Genomic DNA, 20,953 nt, shown 5'->3' on the forward strand with positions numbered 1-20,953 from the left:
ATGAGATTGTAATCAGAAAAGGGAATTTCAGAGTTCATTAATATGGAGGTGGTGCATTTGTGTTTACTTGTTGTTCCCTAGACATTTAGGTGATGCAGTAGGCAGAGAGCTGGGCTGGAGTCAGGGAGTCCTGAATTCAAATCCAGCCTTAAACACTTATTAGCTGTGTGTCCTTGAGCAAATTATTTAACCTGTTGACCTCAATTTCATCAACTGTAAAATGAGGAAAAGAATAGCACCTACCACAAAGGGTCGTTGTGAGGATCTGAGACATTTGTTAAGTGCTTGGCACAGTGCCTGGTATACAGTCGGTGCTACATAAATACCTATTTCCTTCCCTCCTCCTCTTCTCTTCTTTTTTGGTATACCAGTAGTATCAAACTCAAATACAAATCCGTACTTAAGGATCCCTTCCAGCCTGCATATGGTGACTTAATTTTAAAATGTAATGGCTATGTTTCGTTGTTTATTTTGTTAAACATTTCCCAATTCCATTTTAATCTGATTCAGGATACATCAGAGAGTGTTGTGGGCAGCCAAGCTGGTCGGATACCTCTGCTGGCCACAACATTCCACTCCCCATACCTGGAATGCACTTCCTTCCCAGAGGTGAAAGGATGTACCTTTTACGAATTATTATTTTGTATGAATGTATCTGAGTACATTGCATCTCTCTGGTAGAATTTAAGCCTCTAGAGGTCTGAATTGGCCAGGGGGAGGGGAAGCGTTTGGAGGTGTGGAGGAGTTTTCATTTTTTGTTTGTATTTCCCACAAAGTGCTTAAGAAATTCTAGAACTGAATTTTAAAAGGTGTTTTTTTTTAAGAGACTGTAGTATAATGTGGTACAGTCAAATCTGGATTTGAATCCTACCTCTGGAATTTACTAGCTTAGGTATAGCCTCTTCTAGCATCAGGGTTTTTTTGGCCTTAAAATATAGATAATATGCCTCATAGGGTTTCTGTGCAGATCAATTAAACCATATGCATGAAAGTGCTCTGTACATAGTAAATGTTTCATAAGTTACTTTAATGTTAGAAGACCCCCTTTTCTATTCCTTTCTTCTTGCCCTCATCAAAACAACATGTCTAGAAATGCTCTTTTTGTTTGTTTGTTTATATTCAGAATAAAAAAAAAAGAAATACGTCTTTTTAAATTCTGAAGTAGTAACTCTGACTAAACTATTGAGTTTACAGCTTTCTTAAGCCTTGGTTTCCTCATCTGTAAAATGAGAATCTCTTTCCCAGGGTGGTTGTGAAGATTAAATGAGATGATCACTCTGCACATCTTAAAGCACGATATAAATATTAGTTATTATTATATGAGCCTCATGAGAATTGGCAACACAAAACAATCAGTTGGTATTGTTATCTGTGGCTGAATGTTTCAGTGCTTCTATAGCCTGTGGGTGCCCTATAAATATATACACTCTGGTCTTTACTCCCATCAGAACCCATCTTGTCTTTAGAGAAAGGAGCAAATGAAACTTCTATTTACCCCATTTTAAGCATCTCATCCTGTGAATTCTGAGGCCCACACAGTTTACGACCCCAAGTTTTGACACACATTTGTATGAATTCAGAAATTCTTTCTTCCAGACTTTCCAAGGATGGTCACTGTCTTCTTCAGATTGGAACACAGCTCATTTAAAGAGCATTTATAAATAATTCCCAAAGAACATCATTCTTTTTGTTACGTGGTAGAAATGTAATCAGTTTTAACCAAATTAGAAATAGGACAAAGGGTTCAGCACTAGGAAGAATCACGTGAGACTTCAAACTAAATCCAGATATCAATTCAGCCAGGCTTTTAGGCAGCTTAGTGTTTTCACAGGTTTCTCCATTTCCTGGTTTTTCAGATCTCACTCCATAAGAAAGGTTGCTTCCTCCTGGACAGGAAGTACTGGAAATCACCCAGCATCAATGTGAAAACAAAATAAAAAAACAAAACAAAAAACTTATCCCATCTTCCATGATGGAATCACCGTGAGATATCATGTCAATAATTACATATAGAAGGTTTCTTTTGTTTTTCTGAAACTCTACACCCTTAGCATACAGTAGATGCCTTCAAAAATATTTGTTAAGTTGAAAAAGGGCTATTTATTACAGGCTTAATTGAACCAATTAAGTTAATGCTTAGAGTGATTTGCAAGTTTCTAGGCATCACCATATATAGCAATTAGAGCATCCAGGTAACTACGTGTAGTTCATATAAGACATCAAAGAATCAGTGTAGCAAAGCATCAGATGTCTTCCTCAAGGCTGAGCTGTTCAGGTTTGGAATGGGATGCTGATAAACTAATGAGAAATGGTAGAGATTTGAGACTGAATTGATGTGATTCTTCTAGTTGAGGTTCAAGTCACCAATATTTTCATTGCTTCAAGGATCATATCAAATAGAACAAAAATTAGTCAGTCAAAAATTTCCAAACTGCCTACTATGTACCTCATAATATAACCAAGAAACAGACAATTCTGGCCACAGTACTAAATCAACAAATTCAAATGAATATATTACTGATTGTACACATTGAGTCCAAAGTATATACAGGGGCCCAGAGTCCTATTTCTAATTTAGTTAAAACTGATTACATTTCTATCACTTAATGAAAAGAATGATGCTCTTTGGGAAATATTTATAAGTGCTCTTTAAATGAACTGTGTTCCAATCTGTCTAAGACGGTGGTCATTCTTTAAAAGTTTGGAAGGATGAATTTCTGAATCTGTACAAATGTGTGTCAAAACTTGGGATCATAAACTACTTGGGCCTCATAAATTGACAGGATGAGATACTTAAAATGGGGCAAGCAGGTAGGAAAAATGAAAAGAAGGCTTTTTGGAATTAGGGTTTCAAGCTCAGTCTTGAAGATGATGAACAAGGTACCCAAGAGACTTTTAGAATCATAGATCTTAGAAATGGATTGAGAAATCATGTCATCTGGTCCAACTGCTTGACCTTCAGTCACATGATCAAACCACAATCACCTCAGGCAGCACTCTGGAGTAATGGATGGAGTGTTAGACTTAAAGAACATGAGTTCAAATCCTGCTTCTGATGCTTGCTTGCCGTTTGACTCTGGGCAAGCCTCTTAACTGCTCTTGAGCCTTAGCTGTTTCACCAATATGATGGAGATCATTGGGATATCGTGAAGCTCAATAGAAGTGATAGATATAAAGCATTCTATGAACTTTAAAATACTCTTTAATGTCAGCTATAACAAACATTATTACTGGGCAGGAAGAGTGGCAGTGACGGGTAGGTTGTGTGGAAGATCCAAAACCAGCTTGACTGAGTGGATGGCCTGAATAAGGGAGCAACAAGAAATGAGGCTGGTGAAGAGGACTGTCAAATGATGGAGGGCTTTGGAGGAGAGGTTGTGTTCCAGTTGTGACTGCTAGAATCGTGAGCAAGTGAGTGACATGATGAAAACCACGTTGAGGAATGTTGAATTAGTAGCTATTTGTAAGATGGAATGGGAGGAGGAAGTCCAACTAGGAAGGTATGGCAGTAGTCTAGACATGAGGGAGGAAACTAGCAGGGCTGTCCTTCTGTGAGTGATGATTTCTAGTAGCCTACAGTTCTTTTATGTTCTTCGTCAAAAAACACAATCCCATGCTTATACAGAGGATACAATTTTATTGGCAACAAAGATTTCTACATACAATATTGCACAAATTATAAATGGATCAACAAAATAATATTAACTACACAAGTTGTTACTATCACTTACATAATATTACTTCTTAAAGTTTTGTGCGTGTTGTGCGTCAGGTTCCTATGAACAGGATGCAAGTGAGCAGGATATGAACATGACAATCATATTTAAAGGAACTCAAAACTATTTCAGTTCTGACAGTCTTAACTTTCAAACACGACGCATAGATACTACCACACAAAATTAAGCATTCAATATGTCAAACCCTGCAGAATCAAGAACTAGGATATAAAATGAACACTGCCAGAAAAAAACTGTAGGGAAGAGCATTAGTTTTTGTTCATTTTTAAAAAGACTATTCCTTTAATCTTCCAGCAACAGAAGTTAGAATTTAGAAAATATTAAATTTGAAACTTTAGAAAAGACAACCATATTCTACTGAAGGGGAGCACAACAGCTATAGTAGTTATACTAATTTTTTTAAAAAGGATTTTCAGCTTGCTCTATTACTCACCCTCTTTGAGTTTTAGAACTGTGGTTGTAGAGATGTAAAGAAAGAATGCAATTAAAACAACTTTCTCTCCAAATTCTGTCACTTAAAGAAAACAGTACTCCACTTAACTGAAGGACTAAGGAATTCAGTTAACAAGTCAACCAGCTAAAAAGGCCACTTTCTTCTTTTCACAGTCAAGACAAATACAGATCCTTCACTTCCCTCTACTGCCTAAAAGCACAGACACAGACAATCTGTATGACTTATAAGGAGATAAGAGACATGGATCTTTAAAGAGGCACTGTGGCCCAGTGGAAAGCCTGTCTGTGAGTTAAGAAACTTAAATCTGGTCCTGGCTTTACCATTAGCTAGTTCCATGATCTCAAGGATGGGACCCTGGGCAGGCTGCCCCACCTTATCAGGCCTTTGGGGGCTGGATTAGATGGCACATAAGATTCCATCCAGCCCTTAAATTACAATCGAGCTTAGGACTCATGCTTCAGAAAGACAACTAGAGTGGAACAAACAAGGAATTAAAAATTATGGACCTGGTATATATATTTTTAGAAAGCGCTGTCACCTAGAAATTCTTTACAGTGTTCCTAAAAACTCTTATCTACACTCAGTGACCAAGACTGTTTCAAGTTAAGGCCTCCTGATAAAGAAAGCTTTGATAAACATTTTAAAAGGCTCTGACAAATTTGGCTAGGTGAGAGATCTCCAAAGTCCTCTGCCACCAGGAGTCAGATTTTCTGCCTGAATTTTGAGAGTCAAAAATCAGGAATTGAAATGTAAAAATGTTGAATTACACAATTACACCTGTCAGATAGCCACTTTGTGCACACCTATGTGAAATGCAAGACTGAATCTAATCAATAAGATAAGGACAATGAAAATTTGTTAGAAGAGAAATAACAAATAGAGATACAAACTCAGAATAAGGATTGTTTTTTTCTTTACAGAACAGTAACAGTGCTCCTCAAAAATTTCCTAGAACTCAGTCTGTCACCTAAAGGATGGTGCAAAGACCACTTTTTCTGGAATTTAACACAATGGTTTTATTTTCAAAATGCATTAACTTTATTTTCCTCATAAGGTAGCCATACACTGCAAGGCCCAGAACCTGAAAGAAATATGATTTCTTTAGAAAGCCAAATGGTTGAGCACGAGCATTCTTGATACTTAATGTCAAAGTAGTCCTGAGTTTTCAAATGTTGAAGCTTTCTCCACAGCCACAAGTTCCTTTGATGTTTGGGTTATTGAAAACAAATTCACTGGACAATTTGTCTTCTACATAGTCCATTTCTGTTCCTAAAAGTGTTAGCTGTGCTTTCTTTTCGATGAACACTCTAATTCCTTAAGGAAAACAAAACATATGTTACACAGTGCCTGAACATTCTCATAGAGCTTGCCAAACCAAAGCACAAGTGAACTTCAAACAGAAGCCACAAAGCTAAACAGGAAGCTTTGTATATGTTTTAGTAATTCTGTCAAAGTGGTTATTAGTTTCCTAATTTTTTCCCCTTGTACCAATATTACAGCTCATATATAAAAGCAGTTACAGTAGGGTAGCTGGAGTTCTGCCAATGATGTTTCCATGTAAAACACTGATTTACCTTTCATTGCAGTCACCTGACTTTAAAATCTAAGCAATAAATTTGTGAAGGTTGCCCAAGAAGCAAGTATCTTATCCTTTTTTTTTTTTAAAAAAAGCGTGGCTATTCTATTGTTTGATTTTGAGCTATGCACAATGACTGCTAACTAATATTATTATTTTAATAATACTGGTAATTATTACAGAAACTGTAATGAGCCAACTACACAGATAAAATACAAAATCTGGCCTAACTTGGGGACACCGATATTTGGTAGAAAATCTGGACCAAAAAAACCACAAAGTATAGTTGCTTTTCTTTTTATAAAAGATTAAATAGTATTTAAGCATAGATCTTATTTCTAAAATCTCTTCCTTTTGTTTCAAAAATAAAGTTATTTTAAGCAAATTAAATTTTAGAATTAAAAAAAACCCAGCTGGTTTCATTAAGGGTAGACCCAGAACCTTCTGTTACTCACTACAGCCTAAAGAAAGAAAAAAACCCATGAAAAGGGTATGTGGCAAAAGATTAGCATGCCTCAGATATAAGAAACAATCAAATGAGTCAAATTTCAGCACCTAAGGTATGTAACTATGTTAAACCCAGGGTACTTCATACCATACGTTCCACACTTGAGTTAGGAAGTTTTCTAGAAGGTTAAGAATTATTCATTTGTCTTTCAAAGGAGCTTTTCTGAGTTTGTTGGCCAGCTAGCAAAACACATTTCCTAGTAACAGAAGCCTAGAGGTGAGGTCAAGAACATAAGAATTTCTCCAAAGCACAGGTTGGCACCACTCACTTGAACAGTTGTGAGGCTACTGCTTCAATCAAAAAAAAAAAAGATTGCTGGAGGGTACAAGGAGGAGTGTTAGCTTCCTATAAACTGCCTAAGAAAAGCAGACAAATGCAGATGAGTAAAATGACTTTTTATTGTTTAAAAAGCTTAACAATGCTGGCTCATTAGATGAAATAACACGTGCTTCATGCAGCGAAGGGTAGGATTTGGGGGGCAGATCAAGTTGCCACGTGTTTTTAAGAAAAGACTTACCATCCTGAACAACTTCTTCATCAGACTCTCCTTTTGTCTTGGTATATTCTAAAGTGTAAGAAAGTCCATTACAACCTCTGGTCCGGACTCCAACTTTCAGACCTACCTGAAAGAGAATTTAAAGTGTTTTTTCTTTGACATAAATTTTGTTTTTACACAAAGACACAGACAATAACACACTGAAAACTCAGCTACCAATCTTGATTCATCCATATTTGAACTAGAAAATGTGGACAGGCATTACTTCTTTGGTTAAAATAGCCCTGTGTAAAGACTAAGCAGGAAAAATTTTCTTTTCATTACAAGGGTTAATAATCATATTCTGCTCCCTAAGGAAAGCATTTATAATAGAATACCTCTTTATATTATAAAAAAACTCATAAGCCCACAAATATTTTAAAATGTTTCTTTCACAACTCAGTAAAAGAAAGCTTTTTTCCTCCTAATTTTATGTTAGTGTAACACTTCTGTAGAGGTACAGAAATTGTTACTCGTATCTTCAAGATACAGGGAAGCTTAGAGAGTAACATTTTACTCTATGAGGTTTGAGTCTCTCTATAGAGAGACAGAAAAGATAGAGTTAATAGTGAAAGTCTGAGATGAGGGAAAACTTTTTTCTTGGGAGAACTTAACTCCTACACGGTGAAGAAACATTATAATGAGAATTCTGTGAAGAGTCATCTGTGAAAAGACAGAAGGTACAGAGCAAGAGGATGAAGAAGATTCTTGAGAAGAGCCTTGTTATCTGGAGGAAACTAAATGGCAGAACCATGTTATATGAATGAGAAGCCAAACTGTAGTAATGGTCAAAGGTAACTTCATGATCTTTACACACTGCAAACAATCATTTACATCTCCGTGCTATTATTAACCCATTAAGACATGGTATAGCCAGCAACTTCAATATTTATTTAAACCGAATAAAGGGTTTTGATTTATAGATATTTATGGGAAAAGAGGTTTCTCTAGCTTATTAAATAAGCAACATTTAATAGACTGGAGTGTGGTGAGGTCTACAAACTTGCTGAATGAGAGAGACGTGCAATTTTTGCAATTAATGAGGAAATATCCAAACATATGCCCTGGGTTATTTTAGAACTCAGGACCATGAGAATGGTAATGAGCCAAGTAGCAGGTTGAGGGGGTTGCCACCACATATAGTGTGGTAGGCCCCAGGCTCCTGCTACATTAGTATCTGGTCTAAGCTCCCATTAAAAATAAACGAACAACAAAAACAAAAATTCTGAGGCCCAGAGAGGTGATAAAGTCTGTCCAGTCACACACATCAAATCAGCGGCAGAACTGGGGTTGGACTCTCCTGATACTTGCTCCAGTGGTCTCCTAACAAACTTATGGCCTGAAATCCTAAAAGATTCTCCAGGTGCCTCTCTCTCCCCAGGACGGCTGCTTGTTTCTCAATTGCTCCCCCTTCACAAAGCAGAGCTCTGTGTTGAAAATGAGAGCCTTGGGCACTAGGAAACATATGGCAATCCCCAAAACCCCATGGTCTTTGTCCTCCTGGACTGGTCCGCTCTAAAGGGCCACCTCCTTTTAAGTTAAACAAACAAAAAACCCTGACTTTAATAAAACCAAGTAAGAATAAATTTATAAGGATTTACAATTAAAAATGAATTTTTAAATATAATGCACATCCACAAGTTTATTAGTTTGTTTTCTCTGCATCCTCTGGTTTTATTCACTTCTATATTTGTGTCCACAGTTTTCTTTTTACATAGTTCCAAGAAGGATGCATACTGTGTATTCTGGTTTTGCTTTCTTCAGTTACCAATTTTTTCGGATTTGCTTTTCCCCCCAAATCTGATATTCTTCCTAATTTTTCTATTTCTGCTTATGGCATCACAACCCTTCCCATAACTCAGAATTAAGGCCTGTCTTTGAATGCTCCTCCCTTTTCCTTAAGAACCAAGCAGTTGTTAAATCTTATCACTACATTTCCTTCCACCTGTCCCCTTTTCTTCTTTACCACTCTAGTTCCAGGTCCCATTATTTCTTACTTGATTTATTTCAACAGGCTTATAAACTGTTTGTCCTATAGTCTTTCCTCTCTCCAGTTTATCCTATATACCTATATCTTTGATTATTTCACACCCCCTACCCAAAAGTTCTTCATTTATACCTTTCAGCTTAGATAGAATACAATTTCCTTGGAAATCAAGATTTTGTCCCAACACTTTTCTCCAGCCTCCAGACTCTTCTGAATTCACATGCTGCACATTCCAGCCAGACTAGACCCCCTGGCTGTTTCTCAAGCACAGTTTGCTCTCTTCTGCCTCCATGCTTAAAGACAACCTGACAGACAGTTCATGTTCACACAGGGATAAATAATAATCCATGTTAGGTAAGGTTCTGAAGCCAAAGTGTGCATCACACAAGAAGACACAACCAAACATAATTATTAGGAATGGATGTGGACATTTAAAAGTAAACATGTTGTATAGCAAATTGCCACAGAATATAATTTTATATGAAAACATCTGACTCTGTGTGTGTGTGTGTGTGTGTGTGTGTGTGTGTGTGTGTGTGTGTGTGTGTGTGTTTTGAGACTATGTTTTCCCCATTTTTTTCTAGGCTACAAGTATAGTAGCCCTTCATGGGGGAGATCCTAATACTGACTGGCATGGAATCTTAAACCCGTTCCATTTTTTACCTGAGCTATTTTTACCTGGACTGCTTTCCCCAACCGTATGCAGTCTCGTGTGCCTCCCTGGCTGGGTGCTCATCACACCACTGCCAGACTTAATGCAGACAAGTAATTGCCTTTAACCCTTGTGGAGTTCAGGACTCCCAAACTCCAGAGATCCACCAACTTCAGTCTCCCCCAGTAGCAGGGATTACAAATGGACACTAGCCCTATGGTACTACATAGATTCGTTTGGAAAGCAAACAAACAAACTACCCTACAGTTTTAGGTAAAAAAGCACATTACAAATGCCAACATTTCTTCCTGGTATGATAAAACGACTCACTGACGGCAATAGCTAGTTAGTGGCAGAGCTGGCATTAGAACTTGAGGTCTCCTGACTCCTAGGCTTATGCTCTTCTATCCTGCACTGCCTGCTACTCATTCTATAGACTGTGTGAAGGTTTAGAATTAAATGAATTGGACCAAGGTCACTTAAAAGGTTGAGTACAAAAGACAAGTCTGATTCTTACCTTCTCCAGATCTGTATTATTAGTAGTTACAAATAAATAAACCCACTCTATCTTTTGCTCTCTAATCTTCAGAAAGCTTACTTGATTTTAAATGGAATGACAAAAATCCAAATTCAAATGTGTTTGGAGATCATCTTTAATTACCAGTTTCTTTCTCCTTTTGGTCAATCAACATGCATTTATTAAGTGCCTACGCAGCCTCAGGCACTGTGCTAAGTTCTGGGGATGTCATAACAAAAACAGCTCCTGCCCTTAAGGAATTCACATTCTAATGTAGGAGACAGCATGCAAACAATTACATACATACAGAATATATTCAGGGTATAGGTAAGAAATGGATTTATATCACTTATTCCAGGTAAGTAAATTATGAATTTCAATCATGAAGAGACTTTTGATTGTGGAGTCCAACCCCCGTCATTTTTATGGGTGAGAAAAGGGGGTCCCAGAGAGAGTCCTCTGCCATAAAATCTAGAATTCTTTCCACTACATATTGTTATACCTGGTATAAGTGTAAAACAATTTCCCAACACAATCTTCATTTCACGGTCACGAATCATTTCCTACTTACATTTTCAGGTTTATCTTTAAGAAGCTGTTTTATCTTATTCACAGCTGATGGTGTCTGAAAAATAAAAGAAAATTAAATTTTGATTTAGATGTCTACTCTATCTTCTCCACAGATTTTAGCGTCTTTCTCAAAAAGAACCATAACAATAGCTCATTAGTATTCAAACAGGAGTTTACAATTTATAAAATAACTTTCCTCATTACAGAAGTGAAACAACTTGCCCGATGGCAAACAAAGGCACTAAGTTCCAGAACAAGGAACAATGAGTCAAACCCAGGTCTTTCTACTCTGCTGGGAACCACATAAAAAAAACTTGGTTACATTCTACTTCTCATGTCTTGTGCTTTATATTTTAAAGCAGACCTGCCCAACTTGGCAGTAGGTAGGGGCCAAAATTAAACTAGGCTAAACTTCCTCGGGCTGAAGATAGATTTTTATTGGCTCACTTTCCAATAAAGGTATAATTAATGATTAAACTATTTTGCAAATAGGGGCAGCGAGGTGACGCAGTGGATAGGGCTCCAGCCTTGGAATCAAGAGGGCCTGAGTTCAAATCCAGCCTCAGACACTTGACACTTACTAGCTGTGTCACTTACCCCAACTGCCTCACCAAAACCCCTTCCCCAAACCCAACTATTTTGCAAATAAACCATATTAAAAGGGAAATTCAACTAAAATCAATTAATTATACTTATTACTTAAGATTTTTATTTATCATGAAATCACATTAATGTTAAAAAAATTACTTTGCTAAGTGGAACAAGTTTTAATACATTCTTCTGGTTTTCTGTTTACATTTAGTTAATGGGATGCATTACACTTCTTGTCAGCAATTAGTTTATCTTACTCCAGAATCATGTTTGAAAGATTTCTTTAGAAATCTGAAAACTAACATCATTTTCTGAATTTACTTTCTAGAAAAACCCCATTGTTCCCCACTGAGATTTTTCAACAATTTGGACACTTTGTTTTTCATTGGTGTCCAATTTGCTTAAGTCAGGATATTCTGATTCCAAATGGCGAATGGGACTGTATTCCTTTGGAATGGCTATTACTTTTCATGCAAGTAAACAAGTATCTATTTGTCCACTCCAGATTAAATACTCTGTTTTAATTCAATCTTTTATTTCTTTTTAACACTCACTTTACAAATTCACCCCAAAACCTTTAATGTTAGAACCAAAAAATCCCAGCAACTGCCCACATACAAATACTGAACTGAATGTCTGACCTCGGAGAGAGTGCCACACACTCACGTAACTTGGAGAGCAGCCTCAAAGTGAAAGAGGGTAAGAAGCCCTTGGTGTTGCTGGCCCTCATTAAGTAGGGGATGTAAGCTGTGCTGGCACATGGCTGCACTCACTTTGTCCCGGTTTAATACCAGTAATGACTGAAAATAGCAAAAAGACAGGACTCTTGCTCCTCTCAGACTAGAGACAGACTGCTGATGGCTGGTTTCCGTGAGTCATGTGACAAACAGGAGAGTGGACAGTGGCAACCCACCCGCCAAGTTATATGATGGCATGATAGTGACTAGTGGAAGGCGGGTTAAGTGGGGTAATCTCTTTACTTTCTTTTACATCCTCTACATTTTTTGTGCGCTGTCATGTTGTACAGGCCTGTTTTGAAGTATTACACCCAACACTCAAGTCTTATTTTTTTAAAGTCTATTAGCAACAATGTATCACTTACTAATTCAGTATTCACAACCGAAGTTGTCCAAGTCTACCCCCTTTCCTCCCCTACTCCCAGGCACTGGGTTGTTGGTAGAAGGATTGGCAGAACCTGAGGCCTTGAGGCCACATGTGGCATTCTAGGTCCTCAAGTATGGTCCTTTGACTGAAGTTTGAAGGGCCGTACTTGAGGACTTATAGGCTGCAGGTTCCCCACCCCTAGATTTGGGTCTTTCAAACATCTTAAAAAAAATCATGAACTTAATCATCAATAGATATTTCAATAAACAAAACATAAAAAGAAGGCTGTATATGAAACTGTTATGAAGTTGTTACATAATTTATTGTTTTTAATGTGTAAACTCAATTTAACAAAACATTAATAAAACTGCCCTGTTCTATCCTCTTCTGAACTGAAGCATCTTTTTTGGAGTGGCTCTGAGATAAAAGATGTTATCATATATACTATCTGATAGCGATATGTTTATAACGGACGAGCGGCAAACCCAAGCTTCAGGCTTACATCAGTTTATTGCTAGACCACCACTTTCCCTGCTGAGTCAAAAATCCTGGACAGAGGAAGCACAAATGCTTGGGTTCATGAAGTACTAACAATAGAAGAGTGTATGGACTCACTCTGTCATCCTCTTCCCCCAACATTTTTAATAGAGGTGAAATCTGATTAAAATAAATAATATCAAGCTTGGATCAACAGAACACATTTCTAAATCTCAGGAACAGAAAACACATTTATAAATTTAGATTTGGATGATGCCTTTCCAAAGTACAAAAACTTTTGAAAGGCATTGTCCAAATCTAAATTCTGCAATTCTACTAAAAGAAGCAGTGAGGAGGGGTGTGTGTGTGTGTGTGTGTGTGTGTGTGTGTTAAGGAGCATTAATATCTTAAAGGAGTTATAAGGGGAACAAGAAAAAAGGAGAAAAGGATCATAGACAGAATGAACAATTTAAGGAAGTTTAAGGGAAAAAAGGAAGCTATTTGGGAAACTAGAGGGAGCTAGGAACAAAGCAGGGAAAGGGTGTGGCAACAGAAGAGGAACTGTAGTGGCTATGAATGGGTGGGGTCAGTTTGGGGAGATTGTTAAGAGTATATGAAAAGTATGGAATGGAGAAGAAACAAAGTTGTGTGGTGGTGAAGGCAGAGGTTGAGTAGTTACAGAAGGATATTAACATCTGCCTTCTAGAAGCCAGAAAAGGGACTACATCCTCGGTGAACAGAAGAAAGGGGATGACCTTCTAGAGGAAGCAGAGATAGGGGACTGAATGATCTCTAAGGTACCTCCCAGCTTACGAGTCTATGCCCCAAATGGTGACAAACAACAAGCCCAACTGTTGAATGGAATGAAGAAGGCGACTGTCTAGGTCAAATACAAATAACTGTATCAGCAGAATCTTAGGCTTTATTACCAGCTAGTGGCTTTTAATCAATTTTTATTAAGGGCGCACTGTGTCAGCTGTTGGTAGTGGAGAAATAAAATAAAACAAAGAGTTTTACAGTCTACTGGGGAATGTGATGCATGGATTGACAGCAAAGAACAACTGCAGTCAGCTTGCTCCACTGCTGTCCTCAATGTCCAGAGAGTTAAGGGAGCCTCATCAGCAGGTAGGGAAACCACCCCTCCCCCCTCTCTGGAGAGGGACATGGACAAGAGTTCCACAGGATAAACAGGTATAAATGGGTTATGATAAGCATCACTGGAACACCCATATCACTGGGATCATAGATGCACTGCAATATGGACATTCTCCATAAAGCCTTTCCCTATCACCAGATCCTCACGGACAATTCCTCGGGCATGTATTATTCAATATTTTTAAAACTACCTGAACAGCAGCATAGTTGGCCTATTTATCAGATACACAAATGACACAAAGTTGAGAGAAATGACTATAGGATGACAGAATCTGAAAAATTTTCAATAGGCTAGAACAATGGAATTAATCTAAGATAAAATTCAATAGGGATATAACATCCTATACTTGGGTTCAAAAAATCTACTTCCCCCCAAATGGGGAAGAGTGACAGGATGGTGGGTCTTGGGTAAAAATATGCTGTCAGATATTTTATCAGCTGTTTTTGCTTAACTATTTTTCTTTGTTACAAGGAAAGATTCAATGAAAGTATACTGGGAAATGACTTTTATTTTTTAAAATGGCATCAATAAAGCATCTGTTCCTACCAGCTCTGGATCTATCATCCTATAATTTTTTGAAAACAAAAGTATGGACATGAAAATTGACAAGGTGGGATCATGGAACAATAAGCAGATCAGTCTGACTGGATTAAAGGGGTTTATATTAAGGAGTTATGAGAAAACAGGGTGGCTAAATTGTAGGGAATTGAGGTAAGGGAATTATTTAAAAAAACAAAAGCTAGGTAGGAGAGCTAAACCAAGCAGCCAGGGCCATATGGACTTTTGTGCTGGGAAGTGATATAATGAAATCAGTATTTTAGATAATTTAGGTTGCTATCAGCATATCAGAAAGGAGGGTAACTCAGAGATAATCTGAAGTGAGAAATGACAGGATTTAGTGACAGATTAGTATAGCAAGTAAAAAAGAAGGTAAAACAAAAACAGTAAGATGATATCTTCCCCTCCCTTTCAGGTTCTCATGTTATCTACCCTTTGGAGTGCTCCAGTCCACAACATACTGACTTTTGCTAGAGAACATGAAAATTTGAAATAAGACTAAAGCATCAGAAACAATGAATAAAAAACCAGAGATGAAATCCAGGTAGTTTTTTTTTCCTCAACACTCTGCCCATTCCCTATCTCCCATCTCTCTCACACACCCTAGTTATGGAATTTCATAATTTAGAATGAACTTCAGTTGACTAGTCTAATTTATTAATTTTATTTAAAATTTTTTAAAAATTAAATTTAAAAAAATGAAGCTCTGCCTTCTTTCCTTCTTAAATCCCCTCCCCACACTGAGCAATCAAGAAAAAAAATCCCCGATACAAATACATATAGTCAAAGAAAACAAATTCCCCAAACTGCCCACTTCAAAATAAAAATGTCTCAGTTTCTTTCAGGAGGTGGGTAGCCTGCTTCATCATGAATCCTCTGGGATTATAGTTGGTCATTGTGATGATCAGTTAACTTATTAATTTGACAATGAATAACCATGGTCACGAGAGGCAAAATACTTTATCTATGGTCATATAGCTAATTAACAGAACAAATAAGAATCTAGATCACTTGACTCCCAGTTCACTGACCTTCTACTTTGCCATGCTACTTTCTTAGGGTTTTTGGACATCGAGACCAAATTATCAGCATATCGCATACTAGGTGGCCAACAATTACTATCACAGGATCAGAGATTTGAAGTTGGAAGGGAAGTTAAGAAGCTGCCTAGTCTAACCTCTTTGTTTTACTGATGAGGAAGCTGAGCCCCACAGAGGTTAAGTAACTTGCCCAAGTTCATAAAGCCAATAAGTAGCAGAACTGCAAAAGGCTACATGAAATGGGTCATCCTTCTTAGGTACCAAAATTTCTATCAATTATCAGATCCATTTCTGTGGGCAATCTAATCTTAACATTTAGGGCAGTAAATGAGAAGCAGAACTGATTTATTATGGAGTCATTTTTAAGAAGCAGAAAGACTGCTAGAGCTGTGAAGTGGTCCAACTACTCTAGAAAGTAATTTTGAATGATGTTTCCAAAGTCACTAAATTGTGAAAACTCTGATTCAGCAATACCATTACCAAGCTTCCACTGCAAAGAGACCAAAGAGAGAAGGGACTTATATGTACAAAAAAAAAGTATAGTATCATTTTTTATTGTAGTGAAGAACTAGAAATAAAGTTGGTTGCCTGTTAATTGGGGAATGGCTGAACAAGTTAATGGTATGTAAACATAATGGAACATTATTGCTAAAAAATGATTTTTAAAAAAAGGGTAGATTCAGAAAATCGAGAAGACCTATATTAACTGAAGCAGAGTGAAGTGATGATAACTAGAATAGTTTATACAAAGCCCACAACATTGTAAAGCCAGGTCAACAAGTCAATAACCATTTATTAAACACCTACTATGCACCAGGCACTGTGGTAAGCACTGTGGATACAAACAAAGGCAAAAACAGTTTCTGTCCTCAAGGAGATTATAATCTGATGAAGGGAGACAACATGAAAACAATTGTGTACAAGAAAGGATATACAGGATAAATTGGAGATCATCTCAAAGGGAAGACACTAGCATTAAAGGGGACCAGGAAAGGCTTCTTGCAGCAGTTAAGATTTCAGAGGCAGCTAGGTGGCACAGCGGATAGAGCACCAGCCCTGCAGTCAGGAGGACCTGAGCTCAAATCTGGTCTCAGACACATAACACTTACTGTGTGACTCTGGGCAAGTCACTTAACCCCAACTGCCTCGAAAAGGAGTTGAGATTTTAGCTGAGACTTGAAGGAATCAAGGAGGAGAGAGAGAACATTTCGGGCATGGTTGTATAGCCAGTAAAAATGTCTGGAATTGGGAGATGGAAGTGTCTTGTGAGAAGAACATTAAGGAGGTCAGTCACTGGATTGTAAAGTAGATAGAGAAGAGTAATGTGTAAAAGGACTGGAAAAAAGGAGTAGGCCAGGTTATGAAGGGCTTTAAAAACAAAACACGATTTTATGCTTCATCTAGAGGTAATAGGGAACCACTGGAGTTTATTGACTGGAGAGCAACATGGTCAGACCAGTGCAGCACAGGTCTGTAAAAAACTTATCTCATTTGATTCTCACAATAACCTTCTGAAATAAGTACTATTATTGTCTCTATTTTATAGATGAGGAAAGTGAAGCTGGAAGAGGTTAAGTAACTTGTCTAGGGTCACACAACTAGTAAGTATCCAAGGAAGGATTTGAACTCAGGTCTTTCTGCATACAAGGCCCCTCACCCTTCTCTATCCGCTATTCCATATAGCTGCCCCTATGCCTTTTAAGGTTTATGGTCTATGGAATGGTCAATCACATCTCCAGAAGACTGATAATGACTCACGTGTTCTACCTCTTAACAGAGAGGTAATGGAGTAGAGATGTAGAATGAGAAATATATTTTCAGACATCTGTGGATTTGTTTTCCATGACTATATTTGTTTGTTAAACGGCAAAGTTTTTATTTGGGCAGGAAGGATGTGTTGTAAGGGAGAACTGGGAAAGGAGTACAGGATATTCATAGTGATACTAAAAAAAGAAAGAAAATGTCAATGAATCATTTTAAAATATGAACAGAAGAGAGCATAAGGAAGTTTAGAAAGGGACAGACACAAGCAGAACACTGTTATATCTACCACTAAATCTGAAATATAAGCAAAAACATCTCTCAAGCTGCGTATAATGGAAATTCGTGGCTTCATCAAATCTTTTCCTGTTCATGGTCAGAGAAATGTTCATGTTTGTTAATATTTGTCATGTTCATGATAAAAGGAAAATTGGCAATAAAATTAAATTAAATTAAAAGCAGGCAGAGCCTCAGTAGAGAGTGGTGGAACACAGACGTAGAATGAAGTATACATTTTTGGATGAGCCACTATGTTGATTTGTTTTGCTAGTATATACTTACTTATTACAAAACAGAAGAGTCTTTAGGATGTACTAATAATGTGGAGGGAAAAGCAAGAATCAATAATACATTAAAAAAAAAAGAAAATTAGGACTGAATTCAGAGAACACTGGACTGAGAGTTGAGAAATCTAAGTTCCTGTCTTGGGGGTCAGACAGGAGCAAGTGCCTTACCTTGTCTATGATGTCTCAAAGGTCCTTTCCAGCTCTAAATTTATGATACTATAATGGGAGGGAGCTGGGAAGGAAATTAGTATTTATATAGTGCCTAGTATGTGCCAAGCCCTGTGTTAGGTTTTTTACAAATATTATCTCATTTGATCTTTAAAATTCCTTTCAATTCTAACATTTTAACAAATTCAGTTCTTTATCTTTCTTTAGAGTCACTTATTTCCAGAGTTAGAAGTATTGGTATCAAAAGAGCAGAGTCTACAGGAAGATCTCTCTTTACCTAAGGGGAAAATGTCAAAAAAGAATGCTTAAAAATAGTAATGTGTTTCCTAGTGAAATCACCATCTCCCAAAGTCACAAATATTGGATGTTTGAGATACCACGTGTTTAGGCGCCTATATTTGATGTTTGTGTGTTTCTGCTGTGTGTCCTCTTACTCATTTTCACGTGTTTTTCAAGACACCAATAAAACACAGGTTTCTTCCCTAAGGGAGCTTACAATCCAGTCCTTTGTTAATTCTCTGTCAGAGTCTACATCCAGTAGGAGGAAGCTAGCTGTAGTTGAATTAATGACGGATGGTCTTGAGGTTAGAAGTCTGGATCTCCAGCTTTCTATCTGTGAGGTCAGTTGCATGGCCCCTTCATCTCCTAGACCTCTTTTCCTTTTCTGTAGGGATCAGGCATTGGGCTAGAAGATGATCTCTACAGTCCCTTACAGCTCCGTGGGATCTGCAAGATGTGGACCCTCCAGGAACCGCAAGGGGAGAGAGGGGTAGGGAATGACCCATGTGATAACATCGGGTCCTTTCTTTGTGCCTTTAACTAGTCTGTACACCTGTTTAATACATTTTTCAGACATGGTCAAAGTAATTTGTTTTAATTGACTATACTTATTATTTATACAAAGAAGTGTTCCATGGGAGTGGGTGGCAATTAACGTCAATGACAATATTTTAAAAGAGCATCAATAAAATACAAAACAACAACAACAAAAACTCTGCTCCACACACTCCTCCCAACAGGGCTCTCTATCTCTCAAGCACAGCTTCGAGGCCCCGCCCCTGCCCGCCTGGGCTCAGGGGGTCTGAGGGTGCGCGGGTTGCTGGGAAATGTAGTTCATCCTCAGAACCGCTTTAACCCTTAAAGATTCAGGACCCGACACTTGTTTATCTAGCTCGTTCGGAGATCCAAGAAATCCCAGTTGCTCCAGGTGGGAAGTTTTTCCCATCCCCAGCCCAGGGTACCCGACTGGCTCCGGAGCTGCTTCCCTCTGCTCTCCTCATCACCCAGACCTCTCGTATCACTAGGAGAAATGGAGGTGAAATCAATGTCAAGGGCCATTCGGAGCCCGAATGGCACCTGGCCACCGCGCACAACGCAACTCACCAGGGTGAGGGCTGCTCGGGTGGGCTGCAGCTTCCTCTTGCTCACCGCCCGGACTGTGGCTCGCACCAATGAAGCAGACATCTTTCCCTCTTTCCCTCCTTCGCCTCCTCCGCCTCCTCCCCCCTCCTTTCCCTTTCCAGGGAGGTCCTGCGGCAGCTCAGCGGCTCTCCATGGACACGGTCGACAGACGTGCTGACGCCACAAGCTGCCGCACGCGGCACGACGTGTCCCCCGCCCCTCCCCTCCTCCCCGCTGCTATTGGACAAAAGTCAGTGACTGACAGGAAAGGAAGGGCCTGTAAGGGGTGCAAGGGCGTGTCGAAAGACTCGGGCCGGCACTCAGTGTTTCCTCTGTGTGACGAAGGGCGTGACCGCGCAACGAAGTTAAGGTACTCTTGCGTCACGACGCTGGAAGGGAAGACGTCAGAGCGAAGCTCGGGGATTTTGGCGCGGGGGGAGGGGCGCCCGGGGTGGGGGTGTGGTGTTCCAGTTTGTGAAACTTTATCGGGGAACATGGTATTTCCCACTTCCTTGGATCCCGGCAGGCAGAATCAGATCTTATTGCTCACAAGTAGGGCAAAACCCCCGAGTTTAGCAATACTTATCAGAGGTATGCTGGTAAATATTTAACAACCGGCTTTCTGAGGGGAAAAATGTGTGCAGGACACACCTTTAAGTTTAATCTGCGTTATTAACATATTCTCTCCATCACTTTAAGGCTAGACAGTCAACAAAATATCAAGCCCTGACAGATTTCCAGTGGTGTAAATATAAGTATTTCTGCTGAAAATATAACAATCCAGTAGATTCAGCTGGCTCCAGCAGGCCCCTGATTATGGCACTACTCTGGGGCCTTATAGTTTATAAAATGCTTTCCCCACCACAATCCTATGTAGATCGTGCAAGTATTATTATGCCCATTTTACTGATCAAGAAGCTGAGGGGGATGGGGAAAGTGGGTAGTTGCCCGTGGTCACATGGTAGTGTGTGGTAGGGGCCATGCAATGAATGCCAGAGCTCTTTCTGTCATGCTGCTGCTGCTGAGCAGGAGGCCACACAATCGGCACTGTCCTAATGGATACCTGGCCGAATTAAATTTGTGTAATCAAAACAGCTCACGTTGATGTAGGGCTTGCTGGCCCAAATACTGCACCAAAGCAATGAGGTTTTGCTGTTGAAGTAAAGAATGGAAAAAGCGTCGTTGCTGCTCAGTGGTGTCTGAGCATGTCGCTGTTGAGTCGTTCAGTCCTGTCCCACCCTTCATTACCCCACAGGCCAGCTATCTATGGGGTTTTCTTGGCAAAGATACTGGAGTGGTTTGCCATTTCCTTCTCCGGCTCATTTTCCAAATGAGCAAACTGAGGCAAACAGGGTTAAGTGAGGTCACACACGTAATGTCTGAGGTCATATTTGAACTTGGGAAGATGAGTCTTCCCTGAGACCAGGCGTGAGTGAGGCCTGTCCACTGGACCACCTAACTGCCCCCAAAGTGTTTGTTAGGCACTTAACATGCAAAGCATCATGCTAAGGGCTGAAGATCCAAATGGAAAAGTGAGACCATCCCTGGTCTCAAAGAGCTCAGAACAATGAGGGACAGGACACATATAGGTTTCA

The 20,953-nt window shown here is 38.9% G+C and overlaps 1 protein-coding gene across 1 annotated transcript; it reads right to left on the reverse strand.

Moving 5' to 3' along the window:
- Window positions 1–3,617: 3,617 nt before the first annotated feature.
- Window positions 3,618–19,554, reverse strand: ISCA1 (iron-sulfur cluster assembly 1). The gene is made up of 4 exons (XM_020978911.2): window positions 19,341–19,554; window positions 10,538–10,591; window positions 6,793–6,898; window positions 3,618–5,505 (listed from the first exon to the last, which is right to left on the reverse strand). Exons 1-4 carry the CDS (start codon window positions 19,419–19,421, stop codon window positions 5,357–5,359), a joined length of 390 nt encoding a protein of 129 aa, XP_020834570.1. The 5' UTR covers window positions 19,422–19,554; the 3' UTR covers window positions 3,618–5,356.
- Window positions 19,555–20,953: the final 1,399 nt, after the last annotated feature.

Source organism: Phascolarctos cinereus, unplaced genomic scaffold (genome assembly GCF_003287225.1).
Source record: "Phascolarctos cinereus isolate Bilbo 61053 unplaced genomic scaffold, phaCin_HiC Scaffold_4;HRSCAF=312, whole genome shotgun sequence".
NCBI classification, from domain to species: domain Eukaryota; kingdom Metazoa; phylum Chordata; class Mammalia; order Diprotodontia; family Phascolarctidae; genus Phascolarctos; species Phascolarctos cinereus.